Below are 20,296 nucleotides of genomic sequence, written 5' to 3' on the forward strand. Positions count from 1 at the left end.
ACGATTTGGCCTCTCTAAAAATGATGCAAGAACTTTAGATTGTAATTTGTTCTGTGATATTTGGGGGATGTTTTTGGTACCATGACTTGGGTTTATTCATGAAGAAAGTTTATTTGTACAACTTCAGCAGCAAAATGTTGTCCTCTGTATTAAATCTTCATGGTGAGTGGGCTGTGTTCATCCCCATCTTCCAAGATATCAATAATGGGGCAACTTCATTTATAGTTTGGTCATAGAGGTGTCCAAACACGACAGCTCCTTTATGCCATTCTGCCACATCTCAAAGTTGATCCATCTCACGGTACTGATTCAAGCAACCGAGTGGCATATACACTCCACTTAACTTACATGATTTACATTAACTGTATAGGGTCACATGACATGCTATTATCAATTATACGATATCTACTGAACTCCAGAGCCACAATCATTGCTCCTCAAAGGATTGAATAACATTTTATCTGGTGAGCTTGTACAAATGTATCGAGAGTTACAGTTAGCGGCAAATAAATAACATTTCCTAGCTACATTAACGTTATTTAATTCTTTTTTCTATAATTTTATTTCAGACTGCACCAGTTTTACCAGCAAAATAACTTTTCCTTATTCTTCATCTCGAAGTTTTCTACCTCTACGTCTATCGGCACAGACAGATACCAGGATAAGTGAGACATTCTTTCATATGGCACCTTCAGGATTCGACACGCGATATGCGGAACGACGTATCAGCACACAATCGACGTTAAACCGAATATCACATGGCGAAAGCCTTATGCTCTGATGTCCCACCACTGATGACAAACAACAAAAGGGCGCAGCAATTTGGTTGTTAGAATTTTCTTTATTAAATTACATACTTAGATACACAGTTTTTAGCTATGTTACACAAAGAATAACCAGTACTCTAAATCCTTCATAGCGACTTAATAGCACAGTAGCATAACTCAGACTCGTGTTAGGATGCGCTCCACGCTGTCTACTTGCTTCTACGATATGATGCAGCGTTATTGAGTCACCACCGAGGTACTGGTTGTTCTTTAGTTTTTGGTGTCCCTGTAACACATATCACTAACCTGAATATAGCGGTAGACAAATTTGTGATTTTTCTGTGGAATGGGCAAAGAAAATTCGGCTTTAAAAATTATTTTGCTTGTAACGGGAAACAAACTGTCATTTCACGTACATGATGGGTGCCGTATGAAACACGTGAGATGCTTTATTTGTATGAATTTACACACTACTAAACAAAAATATCAATCATAGTATCACCCTTGAGACGTAAGAATTAGTGTCATCGAGTACATATTTACTGGTTACTGCGCAATGGGAATCCTGATGGCCGCCAGTCAGATAGATATGATCAGTCTTGTTCACGATCAGGCAGTAACTGAAGTAATTTGTTTTCTGCTTACATCCTCCACCATCTATGTGATGACACAACTCATCGGCACTGTGACCATCTATTAGTTGCGTAAGGATAAGTATGGCCGTTTTGAAGATTAGTGACAACACTGTTGACAAAATGCAAAAATCTCTTTCGGTTCCATGATGTAATAGGTTGCTTCAATACTTTTCAACTGGAATGGAATACAATATGATCATTAAATATACAGAGAACGTAAACTGGCTTCACCACACATTTGAACATATACATCGTTTGGACGGAAAATGAGAGGCCCGTGACATATGCCTGAGTACACGGCAATTTTTTTTCATCGTATGTGACTATATTATTTTACATTTTCTATCCGAACTACGCATTTTGAGTGTACGTCTACGTCACTAGTGGCCTATATGTCGAAGCAGATTCTCATAGTAACCATTACTGTGGTCATTACCCAAATTCAATTCTGAAGATGAAACTGCACGTTGAGAGAAACAAACCACGAACTATTTAAACGCACAGCTTACGGGAGCGTGTCTGCTCCGAAGCGATTTAAATGAAGGGCGTCCACAGGGAACAGAAACTTCCCGTTAATTAAGAATTTTCAGAAGGCTCTTCGAACCGATCCTGCTAGAGAATTTTCCATTTCTACTGGGGTTCACTCTGGCATCTCTGGGCCTTACACGGATGAAGTCGTATTGGAATTCAGATTAGGGCGTAAAATTCTGGCGCAAGTACCTCACGAAGACTTTAAAGTTTCCAGCACTGTCACCGGAACGTCTGGCAGTACTTAAAGCAGAGAACACATTTTTAACTCCGCCATTTCAGGCTACACCACGAGAACAGAGTCGCTAAGTGGAATGTAACGTTTGTGTCATTCAAATGACAATCCTGCATCTAGCGGAGCATAAAACATGGTGACAAATAAAATGACACCGGCTTAGCACTTTCCTTTCTCTTCAATAGTGCATGAATATGCCATTTGAAATTGCAGGCGCCATTTTTGATAGTTTACTAACATCTCAACATTTTTGCAGTTGTTCATAAATCGAAACAACAGCTACTTACCCCTATTTTACTGTTATTTCGAACTGTAAACCCACTCCGTTGCTGGAATTAACAGAGACATTATATAATGTGTAACATATTAGTTATATGACCCCTCAAACGGAAATTAAGTGCTTGAAGGAAAACAAATGTAACATTTATTTGCGACTGGGACGTACTAAGCTGGTAATAACTATATTTATTTTCTTCCATGCAGACTTCCTTGATTTCTGAGAATTTCAAGTGCACACCTTTATTCCATAAACGACCAGTGTCTCTTATTTTAGGTTGCACCTGCCAGTTGTATTCTTTTTTTCCTGTGGAAACTTTGTGCTATGGAAAAATCTGTCTAGAAAATTGAGACAGATGTAGCCCAACTGCTACGAAACTTTTCACAAAATTTCTACAGTTATTCCTCTCTTTTGCCTCGAATGAGTGTTTCCACACATTCCAGCACTGCAGGAGTCACAGCTGCGTGCCGGTTTGTTGCGATGGTGAAAGGCGCCTGGTCCAACAACTCACCATGCTTTTGTTCACTGCCAGGTCACCGTAGACAGTCTGCAGGCGCCTATGAATAGCTGCAATGTTCTGGTTTTCAGCCAAAAGAAACTAAATGACAGCTCTCTGCTTGAAATGCACCACTGTTACAGGCGCTATTTTGAAGGCTACTTATAGCGCCGCCAGCTATCGAAACTTCATGAAACTGTAGGGGCTGGAGCGGAAATATTCCATGATGTTCCACAAGAAATTCCGCATTTTTCCAACCGAAATTGGCTGAGACAAAAATTGTGTTGCGTTACTTACTGAACGCCCCTCGCTATTCTCGACTTCCTTGATTCTTCTAAATTATGTCGACGTTCCAGTAGTAGTGGGAGTTCCTACCAAATATCGCGTAGTACCTCCTACAATTTCTCAAACTGGAGCAACACTAAGTGACATGAACTTCATGACTTGACCTAAGTATTTGAAAGATATGTTCATCCATACCGTCCTGCGAGCCTTAATAAATTGTTTGAAGAATAATTCGATGCTGTTTTGCATCGAAGATGTGAGTCAAAAACTTCTGTATGAGGTGGCTGGCCTTTATACTTTGATGAATAGAGTTTGAATATGAACATAATGATTAAAGTTTTGAGGCAGCACAGTGCTCTACATGAGACCGACTCGCATGGCTAAACGCTTAGAATGCTATCTTGCTAGAAAGGGAGATATGCACGCAACACTTTGCTCGTATCCTAGCGGAGAATTAACATCGTTGGTTTTGTATACCGGTCAAGCTGAGTATAGTTTACAGGCATTTTCCACACTCGTTTAGGGAAATATTGCAGTTATCCACAATATCAGCACCTGAAAATTCTATATACAGACAGTTACGGTACGATAATACGAAGAACGAAGTTCATTCGATTCGCAGACAGATACCGTACACGATTTCCCTCCCTTACGCTAACTGGCGCTGGTGGCGACAGTAATGGCACCCGTCTATAAAGGTAAAACAAAATAAACTTGCCAAATCTTGGAAACAGCGGATCCCAAACGACAAGATAAATGCTAGGTAAGAGAGACTACTGTTCGAGAAGAGATGGATTTTCAATGGTTGTCCTAAACCAATTCGAGCGAAAGCCGCGAGTGTTCCTCTGGAACTTCATGACGGATGCCCTGCTCCATCCACGACCAGCAAAGTTTCTACACACTCTCTTGTGTTGCAACGATCATCAACAGTTCTTTATTGCTGTCGATTATCAGTTATCCTCTTCATTTCAGTACTGCGCATCCCACGTTAACATCTGCCTATATTTTCTGCGGGCACTTCTTTCCACATCACTGCACTCATAACTTCTACAACGACTCAAATCCAATGCCCATCCATTTGAGCTCTTAACTATATTACGATCTTTACTAAGCATTTTTTCTCGTTTTCTGGTTCCACGACGTTTTCGTGCCACAACTAGTCATTTTCTTCCCTGTTCGTCTAGCAATCAGAGCCGGGGAAAAGTGACTGTCTGTAAGCCACCGTATGAGCCCTAATTTGTCTCATCTTACCTTCGGGGACCTCACACTAAACGTACATTGGTGACAGTAGAAGCGTTCTGCAGTGGCCTCAAATGCCTGTTCTATAAATTTCCTCAATAGTGCCTCGTAAAAAGAGAGTCCTCTTCTCTCCAGGGATTCCCATTTGAGTTCACGAAGCATCTCCGTAGTATGGTAATACTGGCGGCAACAAATATAGCAGCATGCTTCTGCACTTCTTCTATGTCTTCCTTCAATACTACTTGGTAGGGACCCCAATCACTCGAGCAGTACTCAAGAATGTGTTCTATACGCGGACTCATTTATAGGTGAGCTATATTTTCCTAAAATTATCCCAATAAATAAAGATGAACAGTCGCCTTCCCCACTACCAACCTGACGTGCGCGTTCCATTTCATGTTGTTTCGCAATATTACGCCTAGATATTTGATCGATGTGACTGTGTCAGGCAGCACACAACTGATGCTGTATTCAAATGTTACATGATTGTTTTTTCTGTTAATCCTTATTAACTTACATTATTCTACATTATTCAACCTGCCATTCATCACACTATCTAGAAATTCTGTCTAAGTCATCCTGTATCCACCTACAGTTATTCAATCTTCTCGTACACCACAATGTCATCAGCAAAAAGCCGTAAGTTGCTTCTCACCCTGTCCGTCAGATCATTTATGTATATAGAGAATAAAAGTAGTCCTGTCACACTTCCCTGGGGCACTCCCACCGACACCCTTGTTTCTGATGAACACTCGCCGTCGAGTTCTATTAGTTCAGAAGTCTTCGACCCATTCACATATCGGGGAACCTAATCCGTAAGCTCGGACTTTCTTCAATAGTCTGCAGTGCCGCGCCCTGTCAAACCACACCGGAAATGTAGGAATACAGAATCTGCCTGTTGTCCTTCATCGATTCTCCGTAAGGTATCATATGAGAAAAGGGAAAGCGGTGCTTTCTAAAACCGTGCTGACTTGTGAGCAACTTTTCACGAACTTTTTTTCTCAGCTTCAAGTTCATATACACTCCTGGAAATGGAAAAAGAACACATTGACACCGGTGTGTCAGACCCACCATACTTACTCCGGACACTGCGAGAGGGCTGTACAACCAATGATCACACGCACGGCACAGCGGACACACCAGGAACCGCGGTGTTGGCCGTCGAATGGCGCTAGCTGCGCAGCATTTGTGCACCGCCGCCGTCAGTGTCAGCCAGTTTGCCGTGGCATACGGAGCTCCATCGCAGTCTTTAACACTGGTAGCATGCCGCGACAGCGTGGACGTGAACCGTATGTGCAGTTGACGGACTTTGAGCGAGGGCGTATAGTGGGCATGCGGGAGGCCGGGTGGACGTACCGCCGAATTGCTCAACACGTGGGGCGTGAGGTCTCCACAGTACATCGATGTTGTCGCCAGTGGTCGGCGGAAGGTGCACGTGCCCGTCGACCTGGGACCGGACCGCAGCGACGCACGGATGCACGCCAAGACCGTAGGATCCTACGCACTGCCGTAGGGGACGGCACCGCCACTTCCCAGCAAATTAGGGACACTGTTGCTCCTGGGGTATCGGCGAGGACCATTCGCAACCGTCTCCATGAAGCTGGGCTACGGTCCCGCACACCGTCAGGCCGTCTTCCGCTCACGCCCCAACATCGTGCAGCCCGCCACCAGTGGTGTCGCGACAGGCGTGAATGGAGGGAGGCATGGAGACGTGTCGTCTTCAGCGATGAGAGTCGCTTCTGCCTTGGTACCAATGATGGTCGTATGCGTGTTTGGCGCCGTGCAGGTGAGCGCCACAATCAGGACTGCATACGACCGAGGCACACAGGGCCAACACCCGGCATCATTGTGTGGGGAGCGATCTCCTACACTGGCCGTACACCTCTGGTGATCGTCGAGGGGACACTGAATAGTGCACGGTACATCCAAACCGTCATCGAACCCATCGTTCTACCATTCCTAGACCGGCAAGGGAACTTGCTGTTCCAACAGGACAATGCACGTCCGCATGTATCCCGTGCCACCCAATGTGCTCTAGAAGGTGTAAGTCAACTACCCTGGCCAGCAAGATCTCCGGATCTGTCCCCCATTGAGCATGTTTGGGACTGGATGAAGCGTCGTCTCACGCGGTCTGCACGTCCAGCACGAACGCTGGTCCAACTGAGGCGCCAGGTGGAAATGGCATGGCAAGCCGTTCCACAGGACTACATCCAGCATCTCTACGATCGTCTCCATGGGAGAATAGCAGCCTGCATTGCTGCGAAAGGTGGATATACACTGTACTAGTGGCGACATTGTGCATGCTCTGTTGCCTGTGTCTATGTGCCTGTGGTTCTGTCAGTGTGATCATGTGATGTATCTGACCCCAGGAATGTGTCAATAAAGTTTCCCCTTCCTGGGACAATGAATTCACGGTGTTCTTATTTCAATTTCCAGGAGTGTATTTGTTATATTAGCGGCTGTTTCTTTTCATAGAAGTTATTTTGTTGCATATTGTATTCAATCCGCTATTTTTTCTGGTGAATTTCTCATCAATTCTTTGTTTGCGAACCACAGTTCTGAAGTTTTGACTGGAATGGATAATCTCTCAATGAATGCCCGTTTTCTTTACGTCTTCATTAACTTCTGTTTGTCGATTCTTGCGATCGCTACTCGTAAATCTTTCGGGGTGTAAGTTCGTGGCCAAGAAAAATCTTCTGTTCCTAACGATTCGTCCGGGATTGTGCTGGACATCTTCATAGGTGTTGCTCCTCCGTTGAGCAACGCCTATGGAGATGTATAGCGCAGTTCTGGACGATACGTTAGGAACAGAAGAGTTTCGTTGATCACGCGTTTTACCAGCAGCAATGTCATCCGGTCGTGAAAGACTTGAGTCTTGCGATGTTTTGCTGGTAAATAAAAGCTTACATTTTCTTTGGAATCCTATTCTTATTTATTCTATATACGTCGTAAAGAATTTATAATCAATATTTCTGCACCTACACCGACATCTATACTCCACAAGCCGCGATGTGATGTGAGGCAAAGGGTATTTTGTGTACCAGTGTCACGTCCATCTTTCCCTGCTTCAGTCGCGTGTTGTTCCCGGGAAGAACGATTGCTGTTTAGCTTCCGTGCGGTCTCGAAACTCTCTAGTTTTATCTTAATGGTATTTTCGGTAGATGTACATAACTAGCAACAATATATTGGTTGACTGTTCTAGGTATGTATGCTCTCGGAACTTACTGTAGAAAGTAACGTGATGCAGAACCCCTCTCATATTTGTTAAATCATGATTACAATAAAGTCGCTCAACAGTTTTAAAGTACACTACAGCGTAATTGTGAACTGGTGGTGCAGTCATAACAAGGATTCCTCTATCTGAATGAAACACACATGTCTTTCTCCATTACTTTCAGCATTGCAGCTACTGTCTTTTCTGTAATGTATGAAGAAGTCGGAAGAACCTTCAGTCCATTCGAAAGTCACTGAGAAATACGAATGTGGTGGAACTGTGCAACCACCATTCTTGAAACAAGGTAGCTGCTCCACTGCATTACTCAGTATCAACTTTCGGGAAGTTTGTACCTAAAAATAACCCGCCTGTCTTCGTTCTTATAGTGAATATCTCTTCATGTTAATCGATCAACAACAGTGGAAAACTAGTAGAATAGTATGCTCTTCTTGTTACAGTGTATAAAAGGATGCGTTTCATCGTGCCAGGACCAACGTCCTGAATTGTCCATATGGAGTCGCAGGTAGAATAACTTTCGTTGTACTCTTTATAATGGCAGTACAATACGTAATAAGTTGTTAGATGTAATCATTATTTCTATCTACTGGTAAACAACGAATGATGTGAAAATTTGATGACAGCTGAAGTTTGACGTCATCTGTGCCTTGAACACGTCATGCCCGTTTATCCACAGTTCTATAAATTTCATGCAAGTTACCGGTCTTTGCGTAGAAACTTCTGAATTATATCTGAATTCATTAAATTACTTATGTGTCCTGCTTACAAATAGTAAGACGCCACATACACACACGATTAACACGTCGAGGTTGCATCTTGACGACTGGGTGACTGAAGGACCGTTTGGCTACTTAACAAGCAACGTACAAACAAGAAGGCGCAGTAGCTCATAATCGGCCTCAGCCAGGTGCTGCTACCCTGAACGCGCATGTAGCGAACCCTACAATTGCGCGCGAGCGTCCTGCGACGGAAGGATGCAACAACACACTGTTATATACTCTATAGAGAATGGTTCTTGACTGTACGACACTGATCAGTAACTGGGATGGTTTGGGCTGCATCACTACCCGTGAAGCAATTAAAGAATTTTTTGGCTATACTCATCTTTATTTTCAAAATGAAGTTTACACAGTACTACCGCCCACTCTTGTAAATTTATCAGCAGTTCCATGTCCTTTAATTTAAAGTTTATTTGCAACTATGTGTACACCGTAAAACCACCCACTAACGTGAATTAAGCAAATTTCAACAGGATCACGAAACTAACGCTTATGAGCAATTTAGGAAGCAGCATCTGCTGCAACAGTTCACGAGGCGGAAATTATTCTAAGACCATTGTCAGTGCACGTTTCCATGTAAGTATCCACACAGTCGCTCGGATACTTCATACTGAAGTCAGTGACGGCTCGTAATCACACATTCACATTTCTATCGCAAACTTCACTCTTGGCGATCCAAGTTTCCTCAAACGTTTTTGCTTCTACAATTGAATAATTCACCAGTGTCAGGTTTCACTCTTAGTTATGATACATGCTGTATAAATCACTGAGGATGAATTCCTGAATGTTTCCTTAAACACGTTGCTGTTGCTTCCTTTCATCATTCTCCGCCAACTGTTAGTATGTGTGCGTACTGAAAAGTGAGCCTCGCAATTTTTTATGTGTTTGTTAAATAAAACGAACTTTATTAAACTTCTACATCTTTATTATTCATACCTATATATTTACAGCCCTTCGCTGCTAGAGGTCTCTAATTTTAGAGTGTAACATAGCGGTGTGTAGCGTAATTATGCTAGCTCCTGAGAAACAGCGTGCTGTAATCGAGTTTCTAACCGCAGAAAAAATCCGCCCAGGACCCTCTCCTCCAGCATGACAACGCCAGACGTCACCTGAGAGCTGGGACATCTGCAACAACCCGACGCCGGGGGTTCACTTTCGTCTATCGTCCTCCGTACGGACCCGACTTGGACCCATCGATTTTCATCTGGTTCCAAAAGCGAAAGGACATCTTCGAGAACTTCACTTTGATAGTGATGTAGCGATGCAAACAAAGGCGAGGTTGTAGGTCTGTCATAAAAAAACAATCAATCTACAGTGACGGTATCAACAAACTGGTCTCTCGTTGGAAGAAATGGGTTCGTCGCAGCGGCGACTATGTTGCGAAATAAATATGATGAATAAAGATGTGTAGATATTAATAACGTTTTTTTTGTTTAACAAGCTTTAAATGTTTTCCCGTAAACAATTTGGAGGCCCTTGTACGAGGGCCGTTCAATAAATAATGCACCACTTTCTTCCTCGGCCAATTTCGGCTGAAAAAATGCGGAATCTCTTGTGCGACATCGTGGAATATTCCCGCTTCAGCCCATATAGTTTCATGAAGTTGCGATAGCTAACGGCGCTATACGGAGCCTTCGAAATAGCGTCTATAACGGAGGAGTATTCCAAGCAGAGAGGCTACACTGAGTTTCTTTTATCTGAAAACCAGAACATTACAGATATTCATAGGCGCTTGTAGAATCTCTTCGCAGTCCTGGCAGTGAACAAAAGCATGGAAAGTCGTTGGTCAAGGCGTCTGTCATCATCGCAACAAGGTCCGATCTTCCGCGTGCCGGTCAGCCGCTTCCTGCATAGCTGGAACATGTGGACAATTTTATTCGAGGTGATCGACGGATCGCAATTAAACATCTTGCTGCACTATTGGATGACTCTGTTGATAGTACTGATACACTCGTCCACCAGTTGGGGTACTCAAACGTGCGTGCCCGCTGAGTTCGTCGCCTCATAACAGAAGACCATAAGGAGCAATGAAGAACATTTGTGCTTGCGCGTTGCTAGCTGATCGTGCCAATTTTTTGCGAACATAGTCACAGGAGATGGAGTATGGGTTCATCTCTTCGAACCGAAAATAGCAATCCATTGTTTGGTATCATACCACCTCTCTCCCGAAGAAAAAGTTCAAAGCCGCACCGTCAGCCGGTAAAGTCATGTTGACTGTCTTCTGGGGCTCTTAAGGGGCTATCCTGTTTGATGTACTCAGTCATGGTGCAACGATCAACTCTGAAGTGCATTGTCCTGTTCTCAGGAAAGTGAAAAAACCAATTCAGCATGTTCGTTGCCACAAAAATGCTAACGAAATTCTCTATGAAAGGCCTCATACAAAACTGCGCACCCGAGAGTAGCCTACAAAACTATTGGACTGTTCCACCTCGTCCACCCTACAGCTCGTATCTCGCACCTTCTGACTTCCATCTGTTTGGCTCAATGAAGGATGCACTCTGCGGTGGAGCAGTAAGTAAATGATAGGGACGTTACTGATGCAGCAAAACGTTGACTCCGAAGTTGACTAGTAGTGGTGCTACAGGCCCTCCCAGTAACATGGCGTGTGGCCTTCGCATTGAACAGATATAATATTGAAAAATATAGTTTTTTAGCCAATAGAGTGGGTAATAATTGGTTTATTGGAATAATGAATAGAAAAAAATGATTTGCATTACTTATTGAACGCCCCTCGTAGTATTCCATCTATAACAATCTCCATGGCGACGACAGTTAAGCTGTACGTTTCCTGCCTTTGTCTTCGTGAAACACTGAATTACGTAGCTAAACATAGTTCTTAAACGTACACTGAGCCGTATATGTCATCTGATGCATTCACACCGCGACCATTAACACCTATATTGTCGCACATCAAACAGGCTCGTAGATACTCAAAGAAAGAATGTTTACTGCGTGAACGATTGTAAAATGAAGTGTATTAGATGTCGTGAGTGGTTGATGTAGAACACACCCATGTAAGTGACCTTACTTTTAATATCGTAAAAAGATTGCATCTGACATTCTCTTGGAATATGTCTAAACCAGTCTCGTGGAAGGATAAATTCAAAAAATCGAGTTTACTGAACGATAAATTGTTCTGGGTCACACTAGGGCAAGACTTATACACTCCTGGAAATGGAAAAAAGAAGACATTGACAACGGTGTGTCAGACCCACCATACTTGCTCCGGACACTGCGAGAGGGCTGTACAAGCAATGATCACACGCACGGCACAGCGGACACACCAGGAACCGCGGTGTTGGCCGTCGAATGGCGCTAGCTGCGCAGCATTTGTGCACCGACGCCGTCAGTGTCAGCCAGTTTGCCGTGGCATACGGAGCTCCATCGCAGTCTTTAACACAGGTAGCATGCCGCGACAGCGTGGACGTGAACCGTATGTGCAGTTGACGGACTTTGAGCGAGGGCCTATAGTGGGCATGCGGGAGGCCGGGTGGATGTACCACCGAATTGCTCAACACGTGGGGCGTGAGGTCTCCACAGTACATCGATGTTGTCGCCAGTGGTCGGCGGAAGGTGCACGTGCCCGTCGACCTGGGACCGGACCGCAGCGACGCACGGATGCACGCCAAGACCGTAGGATCCTACGCAGTGCCGTAGGGGACCGCACCGCCACTTCCCAGCAAATTAGGGACACTGTTGCTCCTGGGGTATCGGCGAGGACCATTCGCAACCGTCTCCATGAAGCTGGGCTACGGTCCCGCACACCGTTAGGCCGTCTTCCGCTCACGCCCCAACATCGTGCAGCCCGCCTCCAGTGGTGTCGCGACAGGCGTGAATGGAGGGACGAATGGAGACGTGTCGTCTTCAGCGATGAGAGTCGCTTCTGCCTTGGTGCCAATGATGGTCGTATGCGTGTTTGGCGCCGTGTAAGTGAGCGCCACAATCAGGACTGCATACGACCGAGGCACACAGGGCCAACATCTCTCATCATGGTGTGGGGAGCGATCTCCTACACTGGCCGTACACCTCTGGTGATCGTCGAGGGGACACTGAATAGTGCACGGTACTTCCAAACCGTCATCGAACCCATCGTTCTACCATTCCTAGACCGGCAAGGGAACTTGCTGTTCCAACAGGACAATGCACGTCCGCATGTATACCGTGCCACCCAATGTGCTCTAGAAGGTGTAAGTCAACTAACCTGGCCAGCAAGATCTTCGGATCTGTCCCCCATTGAGCATGTTTGGGACTGTATGAAGCGTCGTCTAATGCGGTCTGCACGTCCAGCACGAACGCTGGTCCAACTGAGGCGCCAGGTGGAAATGGCGTGGCAAGCCGTTTCACAGGACTACATCCAGCATCTCTACGATCGTCTCCATGGGAGAATAGCAGCCTGCATTGCTGCAAAAGGTGGGTATACACTGTACTAGTGCCGACATTGTGCATGCTCTGTTGCCTCTGTCTATGTGCCTGTGGTTCTGTCAGTGTGATCGTGTGATGTATCTGACCCCAGAAATGTGTCAATAAAGTTTCCCCTTCCTGGGACAATGAATTCACGGTGTTCTTATTTCAATTTCCAGGAGTGTAATTACAAATGTGAAGAATATTGTTTTGAAAGACCGAGTGAGGTGGCACGGTGGTAAGACACTGGATTCGCATTCGGGAGGACAGTAGTTCAAATCTCCGTCCTGCCATCTAAATGTAGGATTTCCGTGGTTATCCAAACTCGCGTAAGGAAAACGCCGGTGTGGTTCCTACCGAAAGGCGACGGTCGAGTTCCTTCTCCAGCCTTCCTCACCAACAGCTTTTCCGCCGTCTCTAATGACTTCGTTGTCAACCGAATAATAAACCCTAAACCTCCATATCGTTTTTGAACCAGTCAACGAGTTTGCATTTTCTGTTTTTCTATTTGCATGAAAATTTCTTATGATGTCTTACAGCGTATAAATTTTCTTCTAGCGGGAATATTACACTCCTGGAAATTGAAATAAGAACACCGTGAATTCGTTGTCCCAGGAAGGGGAAACTTTATTGACACATTCCTGGGGTCAGATACATCACATGATCACACTGACAGAACCACAGGCACATAGACACAGGCAACAGAGCATGCACAATGTCGGCACTAGTACAGTGTATATCCTCCTTTCGCAGCAATGCAGGCTGCTATTCTCCCATGGAGACGATCGTAGAGATTCTGGATGTAGCCCTGTGGAACGGCTTGCCATGCCATTTCCACCTGGCGCCTCAGTTGGACCAGCGTTCGTGCTGGACGTGCAGACCGCGTGAGACGACGCTTCATCCAGTCCCAAACATGCTTAATGGGGGACAGATCCGGAGATCTTGCTGGCCAGGGTAGTTGACTTACACCTTCTAGAGCACGTTGGGTGGCACGGGATACATGCGGACGTGCATTGTCCTGTTCGAACAGCAAGTTCCCTTGCCGGTCTTGGAATGGTAGAACGATGGGTTCGATGACGGTTTGGATGTACCGTGCACTATTCAGTCTCCCCTCGACGATCACCAGAGGTGTACGGCCAGTGTAGGAGATCGCTACCCACACCATGATGCCGGGTGTTGGCCCTGTGTGCCTCGGTCGTATGCAGTCCTGATTGTGGCGCTCACCTGCACGGCGCCAAACACGCATACGACCATCATTGGTACCAAGGCAGAAGCGACTCTCATCGCTGAAGACGACACGTCTCCATTCGTCCCTCCATTCACGCCTGTCGCGACACCACTGGAGGCGGGCTGCACGATGTTGGGGCGTGAGCGGAAGACGGCCTAACGGTGTGCGGGACCGTAGCCCAGCTTCATGGAGACGGTTGCGAATGGTCCTCGCCGATACCCCAGGAGCAACAGTGTCCCTAATTTGCTGGGAAGTGGCGGTGCGGTCCCCTACGGTACTGTGTAGGATCCTACGGTCTTGGCGTGCATCTGTGCGTCGCTGTGGTCCGGTCCCAGGTCGACGGGCACGTGCACCTTCCGCCGACCACTGGCGACAACATCGATGTACTGTGGAGACCTCACGCTCCACGTGTTGAGCAATTCGGCGGTACGTCCACCCGGCCTCCCGCATGCCCACTATACGCCCTCGCCGCGGTTCCTGGTGTGTCCGCTGTGCCGTGCGTGTGATCATTGCTTGTACAGCCCTCTCGCAGTGTCCGGAGCAAGTATGGTGGGTCTGACACACCGGTGTCAATGTGTTCTTTTTTCCATTTCCAGGAGTGTAGAACTACTGCACTGATTCGCTGGAAAATAATAATTTTGAACCCATAAAATAGTTCAAAGCGAATTTAAAAATTATTTCCGCCTACAGTGAAAAATGCATCCATTCTCGACTTCTATAGTCGCAGATAATTTTGAAATATGCAGTGGAAATTTCGCCTGGAAGAGGTAGAGAAAGAACATATTTAATTCACCACTGAATAAATAATATGTTTCAATTCCCATTTAGTGCTCTTTAGAAGTTGAACATATTTCCGAATACATTACTACTGAAACTTATTAATCTATAGTACCAAAAGCATGCACGTGCGTGCGTGCTCACTGAAGTGTGCGTGTATATACGTGTGTGCGTCTCTCTCTCTCTCTCTCTCTCTCTCTCTCTCTGTGTGTGTGTGTGTGTGTGTGTGTGTGTGTGTGTGTGTGTGTGTGTGTGTGTGTATATGTGTGTGTGCTATGTCTTTGGCGCATACAGTGTATTAATATAGGGGGTTAACATGTTCCCCGTCAGAACGTGGCACTGATTAGGCGGTGCTCTTTATGAGTCGATATGCCTTTGATGGTGAGTGTATGGCCCGGCTTTGTTGCAGATACCGCTGGCTGGCTTCCCACTGGAGTGCTTGTATGGTCGTAGATGACGAAGAGCGCAAGATGGAAGTCGAGTGTGGCGGCGGTGTGCAGTTACGGGATGTAGCTTGCGTCACGATCGCGGGTTCAAAACCCGTGCGCTCAGAGCTGTGCTCGTCGTTCGTACCGCTGCCCACTGTGCAAAGGTAATGCTCTTCAACTTCTCTCTGGATTATTGACATTGCCTGTAAAGCATAACAACATCATTGTAAGTGTGATTGTAATTTACTTAGACTGTTATGTTACTGAATATTAACGCTATTATTCCCCTTATAACGTCACGGTTATTTTAGTTTCGATACATATAGTATGTGTCAGCTTCAACTAAACGCAACTGGTAATCGTTAACTGTTTCACGCACTTGTAACATGTTTGACCTACAACCTTCGCAGTCACTAACGTTTCTGTTCCATGAAAATCTGCAGTGCAGACACATTGAAAGAGTAATACAGTTGTACCACTCCACTCAACTCGTAGCCAGCAAGCAAATCGCAACAGTTCAATACTTCTCCTCTGATCTTCCTTTGTTTGTAACTAGCTAAGTACAAGGCTTTGCCCAGGCATGTATTTATTCTAACCTTCTATTAGTCCATCTCCTCCTTCCCCCTCTGTTCATCACCTCCTTCACCCCATCTATGTTCATCTCCTACACCACCTCTCCCTATCCATCACTTCTAAGCCCCCCCCCCCCCAATCCCGCCGTCCCACCATTTCCTCTTTCTCCTCTCTCTGCCCATATCCTTTTCCGCCTATCGCTGTCCATTTGCTCCTCCTTCTCTGTCTATCTGTTCCTTCTCCCTCTATCCATCTGCTCCTCCTCCTCATCGCCACGCTGGGTAGCTAAGCTGCCTGAGGCGCATTGCCACGGTTTGCGCGGCTCCCTCACCCCCTCCCCCCCACCCCCGTCGGAGGTTCGAGTCCTCCCTCGGACATGTATGTATGTGTCGCCTACCACGGTGACAGGTATGCTGCTCCTCCTTTCTCCACGTTGACATGATCACCCCATGAGGAGGCTGGTGGTTCTTCCCACCACAGTATTTCTTTCCAGATCGTAACTAATGTGTGAAACAAATTTGGATGAAATCAATTTACTACCCGTTGCTTTGACTGCGTACGCAAATGTCAAATATGTTTCACGTATCTGACACGTATTTGTGCACGTATTTCACGTGTATCTCTCGTGAATTTCGACCTGCAGTTTCATTTTCACGCATCTCAGCATTTGACATCATACGTCGAGAATTATGTGTCGTATGACATATTTCTGTAGGTACATTCCGCGCCATATGTGGATGTTGTTGTTGTGGTCTTCAGTCCTGAGACTGGTTTAATGCAGCTCTCCATACTACTCTATCCTGTGCAAGGTTCTTCATCTCCCAGTACCTACTGCAACCTACATCCTTCTGAATCTGCTTAGTGTATTCATCTCTTGGTCTCCCTCTACGACTTTTACTCTCCACGCTGCCCTCCAACACTAAATTGGTGATTCCTTGATGCCTCATAACATGTCCTAGCAACCGATCCCTTCTTCTGGTCAAGTTGTTCCACAAACGTCTCTTCTCCCCAATCCTATTCAATACTTCCTCATTAGTTATGTGATCTACCCATCTAATCTTCAGCATTCTTCTGTAGCACCACATTTCGAAAGCTTCTATTCTCTTCTGGTCCAAACTATTTATCGTCCATGTTTCACTTCCATACATGGCTACACTCCATACAAATACTTTCAGAAATGACTTCCTGACACTTAAATCTATACTCTATGTTAACAAATTTCTCTTCTTCAGAAACGCTTTCCTTGCCATTGCCAGTCTTCATTTTATATCCTCTCTACTTCGACCATCATCAGTTATTTTGCTCCCCAAATAGCAAAACTCCTTTACTACTTTAAGTGTCTCATTTCCTAATCTAATTACCTCAGCATCACCCGACTTAATTCGACTACATTCCATTATCCTCGTTTTGCTTTTGTTGATTTTCATCTTATATACTCCTGTCAAGCCACTGTCCATTCCATTCAACTGCTCTGCCAAGTCCTTTGCTGTCTCTGACAGAATTACAATGTCATCGGCGAACCTCAAAGTTTTTATTTCTTCTCCGTGGATTTTAATACCTACTCCGAATTTTTCTTTTGTTTCCTTTACTGCTTGCTCAATATACAGATGGAATAACATCGGGGAGAGGCTACAACCCTGTCTTACTCCCTTCCCAACCACTGCTTCCCTTTCATGTCCCTCGAATCTTATAACTGCCATCTGGTTTCTGTACAAATTGTAAATAGCCTTTCGCTCCCTGTATTTTACCCCTGCCACCTTTAGAATTTGAAAGAGAGTATTCCAGTCAACATTGTCAAAAGCTTTCTCTAAGTCTACAAATGCTAGAAACGTAGGTTTGCCTTACCTTAATCTTTCTTCTAAGATAAGTCGTAAGGTCAGTTTTGCCTCACATGTCCCTGTATTTCTACGAAATCCAAACTGGTCTTCCCCGAGGTCGGCTTCTACTAGTTTCTCCTTTCGTCTGTAAAGAATTCGAGTTAGTATTTTGCAGCTGTGGCTTATAAAACTGATTTTTCGGTAATTTTCACATCTGTCAACACCTGCTTTCTTTGGGATTGGAATTATTATATTTTTCTTGAAGTCTGAGGGTATTTCGCCTGTTTTATACATCTTGCTCACCAGATGGTAGAATTTTGTCAGGACTGGCTCTCGCAAGGCCGTCAGTAGTTCCAATCGAATGTTGTCTACTCCGGGGGCCTTGTTTCGACTCAGGTCTTTCAGTGCTCTGTAAAACTCTTCACGCAGTATCGTATCTCCCATTTCATCTTCATCTACATCCTCTTCCATTTCCATAATATTGTCCTCAAGTACATCGCCCTTATATAGACCCTCTATATACTCCTTCCACCTTTCTGCTTTCCCTTCTTTGCTTAGAGCTGGGTTTCCATCTGAGCTCTTGATGTTCATACAAGTGGTTCTCTTATCTCCAAAGGCCTCCTTAATTTTCCTGCAGGCAGTATCTATCTTACGCCTAGTGAGATAAGCCTCTACATCCTTACATTTGTCAATTAAATTCAGTATTTCTTCTGTGACCTAAGGATTTCTGCTAGCCCTCGTCTTTTTACCTACTTGATCCTCTGCTGCCTTCACTACTTCATCCCTCAAAGCTACCCATTCTTCTTCTACTTTATTTCTTTCCCACATTCCTGTCAATTGTTCCCTTATGGTCTCCCTGAAACTCTGTACAACCTCTGGTTCTTTCAGTTTATCCAGGTCCCATCTCCTTAAATTCCCACCTTTTTGCAGTTTCTTCAGTTTTAATATACAGGTCATAACCAATAGATTGTGGTCAGAGACCACATCTGCCCCTGGAAATGTCTTACAATTTAAAACCTGGTTCCTAAATCTCTGTCTTACCTTTATATAATCTATCTGATACCTTTTAGTATCTCCAGGGTTCTTCCATGTATACAACCTTCTTTCATGATTCTTAAACCAAGTGTTAGCAATGATTAAGTTGTGCTCTGTGCAAAATTCTACCAGGCGGCTTCCTCTTTCATTTCTTAGCCCCAATCCATATCCACCTTCTACTTTTCCTTCTCTACCTTTTCCTACACTCGAATTTCAGTCACCCATGATTATTAAATTTTCATCTCCCTTCACTACCTGAATAATTTCTTTTATTTCATCATACATTCCTTCAATTTCTTCGTCATCAGCAGAGCTAGTTGGCATATAAACTTGTACTACTGTAGTAGGTATGGGCTTCGTATCTATATTGGCCACAATAATGGGTTCACTATACTGTTTGTAGTAGCTTACCCGCATCCCTATTTTCCTATTCATTATTAAACCTACTCCTGCATTACCCCTATTTGATTTTGCGTTTATAACCCTGTAGTCACCTGACCAGAAGTCTTGTTCTTCCTGAAACCGAACTTCACTAATTCCCACTATATCTAACTTTAACCTATACATTTCCCTTTTTAAATTTTCTAACCTACCTGCCCGATTAAGGGATCTGACATTCCACGCTCCGATCCGTAGAACGCCAGTTTTTTTCCTCCTGATAACGACATCCTCTTGAGTAGTCCCCGCCCGGAGATCCGAATGGGGGACTATTTTACCTCCGGAATATTTTACCCAAGAGGACGCCATCATCATTTAATCATACAGTAAAGCTGCATGCCCTCGGGAAAATTTACGGCCGTAGTTTCCCCTTGCTTTCAGCCGTTCGCAGTACCAGCACAGCAAGGCCGTTTTGGTTATTGTTACAAGGCCAGATCAGTCAATCATCTAGACTGTTGCCCTTGCAACTACTGAAAAGGCTGCTGCCCCTCTTCAGGAACCGCACGTTTGTCTGGCCTCTCAACAGATACCCCTCCGTTGTGGTTGTACCTACGGTATGGCTATCTGTATTGCTGAGGCACGCAAGCCTCCCCACCAACGGCAAGGTCCATGGTTCAAGGCGGGTATATGTGGATACCGTCTGTGAAATTTGTTGAGAGCAGTGTTTCAGTAAAGAAGTAATAAATTAAAACGTCACGCATGATGCCGTAGTTTTGTACTCATCTCAATATTTGATGCCATATCTTCTGAACAGCCGGCCGGAGTGGCCGTGCGGTTCTAGGCGCTACAGTCAGGAGCCGGGCTGCAGCTACGGTAGCAGGTTCGAATCCTGCCTCGGGCATGGATGTGTGTGACGTTCTTAGGTTTGTTAGTTTTAATTAGGTCTAAGTTCTAGGCGACTGATGACCTCAGAAGTTAAGTCACATAGCGCTCCGAGCCATTTGAACCGTTTGAATCTTCTGAACTACGTGTCGTACAATGATACAATTTTGCTGGTGTATTCAGTGGTATAAATGAATACTGTGTGCAAAATGTGTCACGAATAGAGTTAGTAGTAAGGAAGTAATCAATTATGTTGCAGTTCTACTGAAAGAACAGGGAAAATGTCGGCATCATCACCGGTGTT

At 44.9% G+C, this 20,296-nt stretch overlaps 1 protein-coding gene across 10 annotated transcripts in view; it reads left to right on the forward strand.

Annotated features, from left to right (window-relative positions):
• LOC126297914 (thrombospondin type-1 domain-containing protein 7A-like) overlaps nucleotides 1–20,296 on the forward strand; it is a 1,219,654-nt gene that overhangs the window by 868,490 nt on the left and 330,868 nt on the right. For all 10 annotated transcript variants that reach the window (XM_049989225.1, XM_049989222.1, XM_049989223.1 and 7 more), the window contains one exon: nucleotides 15,289–15,471. In XM_049989225.1, coding sequence (XP_049845182.1) covers nucleotides 15,289–15,471 — 183 coding nt within the window. The remainder of the gene's footprint in view (nucleotides 1–15,288; nucleotides 15,472–20,296) is intronic.

The sequence above is a fragment of the Schistocerca gregaria genome, chromosome X (assembly GCF_023897955.1).
Source record: "Schistocerca gregaria isolate iqSchGreg1 chromosome X, iqSchGreg1.2, whole genome shotgun sequence".
NCBI lineage: Eukaryota > Metazoa > Arthropoda > Insecta > Orthoptera > Acrididae > Schistocerca > Schistocerca gregaria.